At 39.7% G+C, this 8,865-nt stretch overlaps 3 protein-coding genes across 6 annotated transcripts; 2 read left to right on the top strand and 1 right to left on the bottom strand.

Moving 5' to 3' along the window:
• Positions 1 to 880: 880 nt before the first annotated feature.
• S6kII (Ribosomal protein S6 kinase II) lies at positions 881 to 4,775 on the top strand. The gene is made up of 3 exons (XM_011313243.1): positions 881 to 964; positions 1,048 to 1,275; positions 1,655 to 4,775. The coding sequence occupies exons 2-3, from the start codon at positions 1,219 to 1,221 to the stop codon at positions 3,839 to 3,841; spliced, it is 2,244 nt and encodes a 747-aa protein (XP_011311545.1). The 5' UTR covers positions 881 to 964; positions 1,048 to 1,218; the 3' UTR covers positions 3,842 to 4,775.
• A 234-nt stretch (positions 4,776 to 5,009) lies between these two features.
• On the top strand, positions 5,010 to 7,567 carry LOC105271601 (guanylate kinase). 4 transcript variants are annotated; one of them, XM_011313246.1, is made up of 4 exons: positions 5,010 to 5,127; positions 5,458 to 5,527; positions 5,923 to 6,414; positions 6,510 to 7,567. In XM_011313246.1, exons 2-4 carry the CDS (start codon positions 5,491 to 5,493, stop codon positions 6,626 to 6,628), a joined length of 648 nt encoding a protein of 215 aa, XP_011311548.1. In that variant the 5' UTR covers positions 5,010 to 5,127; positions 5,458 to 5,490; the 3' UTR covers positions 6,629 to 7,567. The 4 variants fall into 4 exon arrangements, with proteins under 4 accessions (XP_011311548.1, XP_011311546.1, XP_011311547.1 ...); XM_011313244.1 differs by having other exon boundaries at positions 5,011 to 5,127; positions 5,398 to 5,527; XM_011313245.1 differs by having other exon boundaries at positions 5,011 to 5,127; positions 5,350 to 5,527.
• On the bottom strand, positions 6,852 to 8,665 carry LOC105271602 (uncharacterized). Its single transcript, XM_011313248.1, has 3 exons — positions 8,571 to 8,665; positions 8,482 to 8,515; positions 6,852 to 8,063 (listed from the first exon to the last, which is right to left on the bottom strand). Exons 1-3 carry the CDS (start codon positions 8,659 to 8,661, stop codon positions 7,607 to 7,609), a joined length of 582 nt encoding a protein of 193 aa, XP_011311550.1. The 5' UTR covers positions 8,662 to 8,665; the 3' UTR covers positions 6,852 to 7,606.
• Between the last annotated feature and the right edge of the window lie 200 nt (positions 8,666 to 8,865).

The raw sequence follows: 8,865 nt of genomic DNA, 5'->3' as shown, positions 1-8,865 counted from the left end.
CGATTGTCATGTTCTCCTGATACTTTTTCAAGAATTTCGAATTTTTCACTTTCAGTGAAAATTTCAGTGAATAGCTCCTCGATGTTCATGTTATCCTGATACTTTTTCAAAAATTTCGAATTTTTCAATTGCAGTGAATACCTACCTAAAGGAAAAATTGGAATTATTTAAAAAAAAAAATGAATGATGGCGGGATCGAACCCGGGCCGTCGGCGTGCTAGCCGAGCACGTTACCACTAGGATAACGAACTATTAGAATATTATAATTTTATTAGGAGTATATATTTTGCAAAAGTATTGTTTTAAAAAATTGCTAATTGTTCAATTTCATTGCATATCTCCTCGATTATTAAATATTCAGTTTTTAAACAATATTTCGAATGATTTGCCATTAACAAAAAAAAAAAATTGGAATTATTTAAATAAAAAAAAAAATGAATGATGCCGGGATTGAACCCGGGCCGCCGGCGTGCCAGTCGAGGACGTTACCACTAGGACAACGCTCTCATTTAAAATAATAATTTCATTAGTGGTATATATTCAATAGATTGAATAATTTTTTCCATTGAAATTCCACAAGATGTGGTTTCCCCCTTCCGTACGTGCTACAGTCGGCTAAATTACAGTTAAACAAATGAAAAACAAAAAGTATTCGTACAGCAGAAAATAAAATTCACCCCGTCGACTTGATGGACACCCCAGCATTGCGTGTTGCGCCCTCCCTCTCTTGGGGTGCAATACTCTATTTTAGTCAATCCGCTTTGATGATAACGTTGATTGGATCATGCGCAGATTGAGTGGAGGAGATAATTTTTCTACTGTATCGACTGCTCTGAGTTTTGCTTTCTTGTGAGCGCCTCAATAAATTTTTCCTCCACCACGATGAAGAGCTGATCGTATCAGTGAGTCAACAGGATAAGACAGGGATGGAAATATGTGAGATATGAGCAGCCACAGGCCAGAGGTATATATCCGTCTGAGTTTTCCTGGTATAAGAAAAGAGACAAATCAGTGGCCAATACGTGTATTATTTTTTATCCATCACAGATGTGTCACTGATAACTGGTGTTCAGAGTGATATTTTATCTGGAATATTCTGATTGTCGAGGGCATCATGGAGTGACAATATGTCCCAGGGGTTTGAGGATTTTCCAGGGAAATCCAACAGTTGGTGCTTGCAGGGAGATAATTTCATTGGCGAAGGGCAGGAGAGAGTTTATGATGCCGTTGGCTAATCAGACACTCCCCTGGAATCAGCAGAATGTGATTGAGAAGGTAAGGGGTGGAAAGGGACACCCTTATGACTTCCAGCATCAGATCCACGAATAATCAATTTTAAATGGAGAATTTTTGGACTTCACACTCGGAATAATCCAGAAGTACTCAAGATCCGGGTGATTTTTATTATAATTCAAGGTCTTGCGTGACAATGAGATATTAATCACACAATTTCCACTCATCAATACCTAGTTGGCGCCATCAATCGAATTAATAATTAAATTCACGTAATCTTGACAGCTGGAATTTTTTTTCTGTCAATTTTTAAAATGGATTTCTTCTCAGGATTTATTTATTTATCCATTCGTTTGGTTATTTTGTAAATAAAAATGCGATTTCGTTGCATGAATGACTGACAGATGTTTTTTATCCCCAGGTATCCCCTGAAATCCTGGCAGCCGAGAATCAAGAGACAATGAGTGCCCCAGGTGGTGTTTTTCCCGACTCCAATTCAAACGGTCACGTTGAGTCCCACGAGATTGAGGTGCGCGAAGTGGTACGTCATGGCCACGAAAAAGCTGATCCAAGTCACTTCGAGCTGCTGAAAGTGCTGGGTCAGGGTTCATTCGGCAAAGTCTTCCTGGTTCGTAAAATCGTTGGTAGAGACAAGGGTACACTGTACGCAATGAAAGTCTTGAGAAAAGCCACATTAAAAGTCCGAGATCGAGTCAGAACAAAAATGGAGAGAAATATTCTTGTTGATGTTGAGCATCCCTTTATCGTTCGGCTGCACTACGCCTTCCAGACCGAGGGTAAACTCTATCTTATCCTGGATTTTTTGAGAGGCGGTGATTTATTCTCACGATTATCCAAAGAGGTGATGTTCACCGAGGAGGATGTAAAATTTTATCTGGCAGAGCTGGCACTTGCCCTGGATCACATCCACAACTTGGGAATAATCTACAGAGACCTCAAGCCTGAGAATATTCTCCTTGATTCCAATGGTCACATGTCCCTCACTGATTTTGGCCTGAGCAAGCAGCCCCTGGACGACACAAAGACATATTCATTCTGCGGTACAGTGGAGTACATGGCTCCCGAGGTTGTCAATCGTCAAGGCCACTCTTTTGCTGCTGACTGGTGGAGCTTTGGTGTTCTCATGTTCGAGATGCTGACCGGTGCCCTCCCCTTCCAGGGTGCCACTCGCAAAGAGACAATGACCCAAATTCTCAAAGCAAAACTTGGAATGCCCTACAACATATCACCAGAGGCTCAGTCCCTCCTGCGAGTCTTCTTCAAAAGAAATCCAGCAAATAGACTTGGATCAAAAGGAGTGGATGAGATCAAGAATCACGCGTTCTTCGCTTCAATCGACTGGCAGGCACTTTACCAGAAGAAGGTGAAGCCACCGTTTAAGCCTGCTGTCAGCGAGGAGGACGATGCTTTCTACTTTGACAGTGAATTCACCTGCAAAACTCCTAGGGACTCCCCAGGATTGCCTCCCAGTGCCACAGCTCACGAACTCTTCCGTGGCTTTTCATTCATAGCTCCAGGCCTCTTGGAAGACCACTCCAAAGCACCAGACTTGAGAAATATCGAGAGTATCTCACAGGTTTTTCCAACACACGTAAATCCCGCGCCCATCAGAGAGGAGTACGAATTCAAAGAGGAAATTGGTAAAGGAAGCTACAGTACGGTGTACCGAGCAGTGCACAAACCGACAAAACAGGAATACGCGATAAAAGTCATTGAGAAATCAAAAAGAGATCCAACAGAGGAGATTGAGATCCTTCTGAGATACGGTAGACACCCCCACATCGTCACTCTGCGTTCAGTCCACGAGGACGAGCGCAGGGTGTACCTCATTCTGGAGTTGTTAAAGGGTGGAGAACTCCTAGATCGTCTCATGGAGAGGAGAAACTTCACCGAGAGAGAGGCTGCAGAGGTGACATACACGATAGCAAGTGTCGTAAATTATCTTCACGAAAATGGAGTGGTGCACAGAGACCTCAAACCCTCGAATATTCTCTACTCTAAGCCCGGAGGTGATCCCACTGGTCTGTGCATCTGTGACCTGGGTTTTGCCAAACAGCTGAGAGCTGAGAATGGCCTCCTGATGACACCCTGCTACACAGCTAATTTCGTAGCACCTGAGGTGCTCAAGAGACAGGGATACGATGCAGCCTGTGATATCTGGTCACTCGGTGTTCTCCTTTATATAATGCTCGCTGGTTATACACCATTTCCCAACAGTCCTGGTGACAGTGCCAGCGATATTCTCAATCGCATTGGACCTGGCTATGTCGATCTTGACACTGGAGTGTGGGGATGTATCTCTGGTGATGCCAAGGAACTCGTCAGGAGAATGCTACACATCGATCCTCATAGGAGGCCTACTGCTGCTGGAATACTCAGGAGTAACTGGATCACCACCAGGAATAATCTCAGTCAGAAAGCTCTGCCTGGTGTTGGACGTGATCCTCATAGTCTGAAGAGTGCTGTTGCTGCAACGTATAAAGCCATGTCGAATAGTCCAGGAATGCCCCACATCGGTCCGGTTGTTATGTCCGATCTGGCGAGACGACGGGTCCTGGCAAAACCCACTGGAGTAACAAAATTGTAAACAGCAAGTAGATATCGGAAATTCTCGTAATATATCGCCATTCGATCAACAGGATAACATCGACCGACAGTGCCCAAATAATAATGAGTGATCCATGTCGTCCACTGGTGCCAATGTCAACTCGAGACTCTTAATTTGCCAGTATTTTAATGAATAATCAGTCTCAGTTCGATTGATCAGTTAGTTAAGTAGACACATTCCAAATGTTTTTAAATGATCACGTAGAAATTGAAGTAGCTGTTATTTAAGTCCTCTATTTACCAAAGTGACTGAGGATTACGAAGATTGATGAGTAATTATCACTAATTAAATTTAAAAAAAACAGCACAAAATGTTCATTGATTCGTGCAATGTGATGGTATTTTTTTGAAATCTCTTAAAAATCATTAGATGTTCGATAAAAAAGTGTTTTATATAGATTATAAGGAGAAATAATTGTTGTTGATGTATGACGGATTTTAAGGGAGACAGAAATTTTATTCTAAAAATACAATATTATATTAATTGAATTATCGATAAGATCTTCCAGTAGTTATTGGATTGACGGCACTAATTCGATGTTGATGAGGAAAAATTGTCTTTCATACACACATACCTCGTTAGCTTCATACACATGGCCTTGAATTTTTTATGATATTCTGTAGCTTTTTTGGGATAATTGTCGAACGTTCTTAGTGTTTTGTACATTGTCTCGGTGTCTGTCAGAAATTTATTGGGAGTTCTCTGGATTGTTTATTCATATTTATCGATGGACCTCGAGATGGCAGGGGAATTACGATGAGAATTGTTGAATTATATCACCGATACTCCCAGAAAGTACTTTTAATCTCATTGTCACGTCTATTGCCATAATTGCAGGAATTATTTCAATATAATATGTTCAAACGATCATTTAATATTTCTCCGTCAGCGCTTACAAAGATGAATTTATTCAATTACCTGTAATGTGAGAAAAAAAACATGAAAATATATACTTAATATTGTCTAATGAGAACAGCCAATTTATTCCGCAATCGATCCGAATCGATCTAAATCGATAATTAATTTTTTTAATGTCCTCTGGAATTTTTATCTAGTTCAAAATAAATTACGTCATTATTCAAAATTCCTCCTGGCACCTGCGCAGATCGACACTTCCTTCTCTGTCCTCCCGATTTCCTGTCTCTATTTATTAGCGGGACAGTCAATCTTCGTTACATTTTCTCCTGGCCAGGAATATTATTCGTTGTAACCAGTGAATCCCTTCGATCCTCAAAAATCCAAATAAAACATCAAATAAATATCAGGTAAGAAAAATCCAGCATTTGAATGGCTAAAAAAAAAATCTCCAATTCTTGGAGTCACGATATTTCCATCAGTCTCCATCGTCATCAGGATCTCCAGGAAATTCTGACGATTCACAACTCCCTACGACGAATTGTGCGCGTAATTGTCACAAATGTCAGAATGGAATTGTCTCCCTATGAGAATTGAATATCTTTTTTTTTTCTCGTCGATTCATTATATAGAAATGGCTGTTCACGTTCTGTCAAGCCACCTTAACCAATATTTCTCAGTTCGATGAGGTATCGATGGAGTGATTGGACCTGGGGATTAATACCTGGATGACGTTTCAGTGGAGATTATTGTTGGCACGTGCCATTCGAGAAATGGTGTACACGAGGGACTCTAGGTCATTGAGGTTAGGTAGGCGCCGGCAGCTTTATTAATTGATTGGATAATTAACGGAGTTCACTTGATGATTTTTTAACTAACAGAATGTTCTTCCTCGATTATGAGCCATCAATTTCCCCACTGATTCCCTAGAAATTCTCCAGAATATTATGAAACTCCCTCGTAAATAATGATAAGTGCTTGGACTCGATTAATCGTATTAAATATTTTCACCAGTAAATATCTCGGGATCTGGGAGAGATTCAGATATTTGAGTGATTACCTTTTTTGCAGCTATAATTTCGATCTTCAAAAAATGTTTAAAGCAAAATTTCGCTATCTATCTCAGATCCAGAGATATTTTTTGATATCTCAGGGAACGTGAAATTTCCCTCGTGGGATTGTAATCGATGAAATTATTTTCCTAGGATTTTCCACGATGCTCCACAAAGGCCCCCGCCCTCTGGTGCTCTGTGGGCCCTCTGGAAGCGGAAAGAGCACCCTGATTAAACGAATGTTCGAGGAGTTCCCGGAGACCTTTGGATTCTCCATCTCTCACACCACCAGGCAGCCCAGGGCTGGAGAAGAGCACGGAAAGCACTACTATTTCACGGCCAAAGAGAAAATGCAGGACCAGATAGACAGGGGAGAGTTCATCGAAAATGCAGAGTTCAGTAATAACATGTATGGCACCAGTAAAAAGGCTGTCGAGGATGTCATTGCTGCTGGAAAAATTTGTGTTCTGGATATCGAAATTCAGGGGGTCAAGCAGATCAAGAACACCTCGTTGAATCCTCTCCTGGTGTTCATCAAACCTCCGTCCATGGAAGAACTCGAGAAACGTCTGTTGGCGAGAAAAACTGAGACAGACGAGTCCTTGAAACGAAGACTGGCTATTGCCGGAGAAGAAATCAAATTTGGTGAGAATTTTATCAGCAGAATCTTTGGGTTGCTTCTGTGGTCATTCGGGAACAGGAGTAATTAGAATTAATTAATTTTTTTATTCGTCTTCTAGGTGAAGAACCTGGCAATTTTCATCGCATAATCGTCAACGATGACGTCGACAAGGCGTACGCCGAATTGCGGGAGTTTATCCTCGAGGAAGTGAAACGATTTGGTAAGAATGGAAGTTAGAACCACTGCATGACGCTGGGAATCATTGAAGCATTTATTTCAAGCGTTTACAGAAATTTTTAGTTGTAGACTTGAGTCCGGAGAATCATGAAACTATTTAAAAGAGACAGCAGAATTTTTGAGATAATTTAATTTAAGGATTAAACTTGTTCAGATTATTTTATTTTCGTATAATTTTTGGTTTAGATCTTGGGGGTGAGAATTTCGCATATTGTATGTATTCTTATTGTTCTTGATTAAATATTCATTTATATTGAAAATTTTTACTCCAGTTTTTTTTTCTGGATTCCGTGACGCAGGGTAGAGCAATCTAATTAATTCAGTTCGTCGTGTTAGAGGGTAAAACTGAGATTATTCACCAAATAAAGTTGTGTTCCAATAGATATAGGTTCGATGATAAGTAATTGCATTAAGAGTATTTAAATCATTGAAAACATTTTTTTTTTTGGGGAAATTCCGAACCCTGTCGATTTTTATTCTGTTTTTTTATCCATAAAAAAATAGTTTGTCTATCAATTCAAATTGGATACGATGCAGATGATTTTTTTTTACTTGAAATTCGATTTCTTTTTACTGAAATGAGAATACGAAATTTTCAACTGAAACAAATAATATTTAGAGTCCAATGCCCCGATTGATTGCCTTTTGGAATTATTTCAACGATTGATGTAGTGTTAATAGATTATTAATTAGTGGATTAAGGGAAGGCCTCGGTTTTCAACCCGAAATCTCAATTTCCCTAGGTATTGAACACTGGGTGTAAATAGAGCGCGTGAATTAGTACCTTAAATTATATGAATTCATAATTAAATTCAACGAGGCCTCCTGTAGAGAAATTAATATAAATTATGTATAGAGTGTAAAGTGTTTTATTGTTAATCTTGAATTAATGTAAGAAAAATGTTCAACGAGTTGAATGTAATAAACAATTATTCGGAATTATTCATTTCTTTGAATATTTGAAATAAACAATAAAAATTATTTATCAGTCTCCAAATTGTGTCGTAAAATTTCGCCGTGATGGTGTCGAACTTTATGAGGTTTTCCGCTGACCTCAATGGCGTCGACCTGGGGCACCTCATCATCCCTGGTGACGAGGTAGTTGATGACTTGCGGTCGGGATTTAAAAATATTCTCCCCCTCGGGCACGTCTTTATGATAAAATTGGGGGATAACTTGCCTCGGGGCGATTCTCTCGTTTCTGATTGCGTCAATCAGCATCTTGAGAATGGCCTCTAAATCGGTGTGTGGCGTCTGCTCTCGGCGGTATTGATTGACGTACACCGGGGGTGATTCCCTCCAGGGTGCATTATTATCTTTGAGGGGATCGTTGTCGACTGGGTAAGGGGTTTGATAAGTTTTTTCCAAGGGTTGAGCATCGTCCGGATAATAAGCCTCGTACGTGACTGGACCATTACTCAGATCGTAACCGCTCCTGGAACCATTGGAGATGATTGTCTAGTTGATGACTTTCATGGGACTGTCAAAACACTTGCTCTTTCACTAAATTAATCTTCAATTCCAGAAGATAAATATTTTTCCACAAATTCATTCCCCCAATTCCCCCTAATTGACCAATTAATTAAATACATATTAATCAATTAATTAAATACATAAACCAATTATCGCCATTATAAAATTCTTACTCTAATTTGATTTAACTTTTTCCCAAAGTCGGGAAAACCTGGGAAAATTGGGGATTTGAGATAAATTTTATATTTTCTGCTAAATTTGACTGAAAAAAAATTTTTAATTGCAATAATTCGGATGAAATACAAATAAATAAATGAATTAATGAGATGAAGACTCGAAGACTCGAGTGAAATTTATTATTGAGTACTTGATAATCTCACCTGCCTTGAAGAGTTCTCCCGAGGGCTTCATTCCCTGAAACATCACGTCAATAATAAAAAAAATTCGCTAAACTCTGGGACAAACTCACCCACAAGGAGAATTGATAAAGCAACGAGAAAGCTTCGTCGAGGAGTCATTTTCAACTTGCTGCTGGTTAAAACGCTCACATGCAACTGCATACCTCTGGGAAATCCACACATCTGGGAGGTTTCAGTGTATTTTCAGACTCAGACCAAAATAAATCCCTCGTTCACCCGATGCATTCCAGTTCACTCCATGGATTCAATCTCAGAGAGCTTAACTCATGATGCAATCAAACCCATCACTGATTTTCATATTTGAGTTTCGACTGAGTTGATTTGCCAGAATGTATTTGCTGGAAC

The sequence above is a fragment of the Fopius arisanus genome, unplaced genomic scaffold, assembly GCF_000806365.1.
Source record: "Fopius arisanus strain USDA-PBARC FA_bdor unplaced genomic scaffold, ASM80636v1 scaffold00113, whole genome shotgun sequence".
Classification (NCBI taxonomy): domain Eukaryota; kingdom Metazoa; phylum Arthropoda; class Insecta; order Hymenoptera; family Braconidae; genus Fopius; species Fopius arisanus.
This window is presented reverse-complemented; position numbering and strand designations above follow the sequence as displayed.

Bases quoted from the DNA above. Each gene is read 5' to 3' on its own strand.
- LOC105271602 (XM_011313248.1), bottom strand. From the start codon at position 8,661: ATGCAGTTGCATGTGAGCGTTTTAACCAGCAGCAAGTTGAAAATGACT. The intron at 8,516-8,570 runs GTGAGTTTGTCC...GTGATGTTTCAG, and splicing joins TTTATCAATTCTCCTTGTGG to GGAATGAAGCCCTCGGGAGA. The intron at 8,064-8,481 runs GTGAGATTATCA...CAATGGTTCCAG, and splicing joins GGGAGAACTCTTCAAGGCAG to GAGCGGTTACGATCTGAGTA.
- S6kII (XM_011313243.1), top strand. From the start codon at position 1,219: ATGATGCCGTTGGCTAATCAGACACTCCCCTGGAATCAGCAGAATGTG. The intron at 1,276-1,654 runs GTAAGGGGTGGA...TTTTATCCCCAG, and splicing joins AGCAGAATGTGATTGAGAAG to GTATCCCCTGAAATCCTGGC.
- LOC105271601 (XM_011313244.1), top strand. From the start codon at position 5,446: ATGACGTTTCAGTGGAGATTATTGTTGGCACGTGCCATTCGAGAAATG. The intron at 5,528-5,922 runs GTAGGCGCCGGC...TTATTTTCCTAG, and splicing joins CTCTAGGTCATTGAGGTTAG to GATTTTCCACGATGCTCCAC. The intron at 6,415-6,509 runs GTGAGAATTTTA...TTCGTCTTCTAG, and splicing joins CGGAGAAGAAATCAAATTTG to GTGAAGAACCTGGCAATTTT.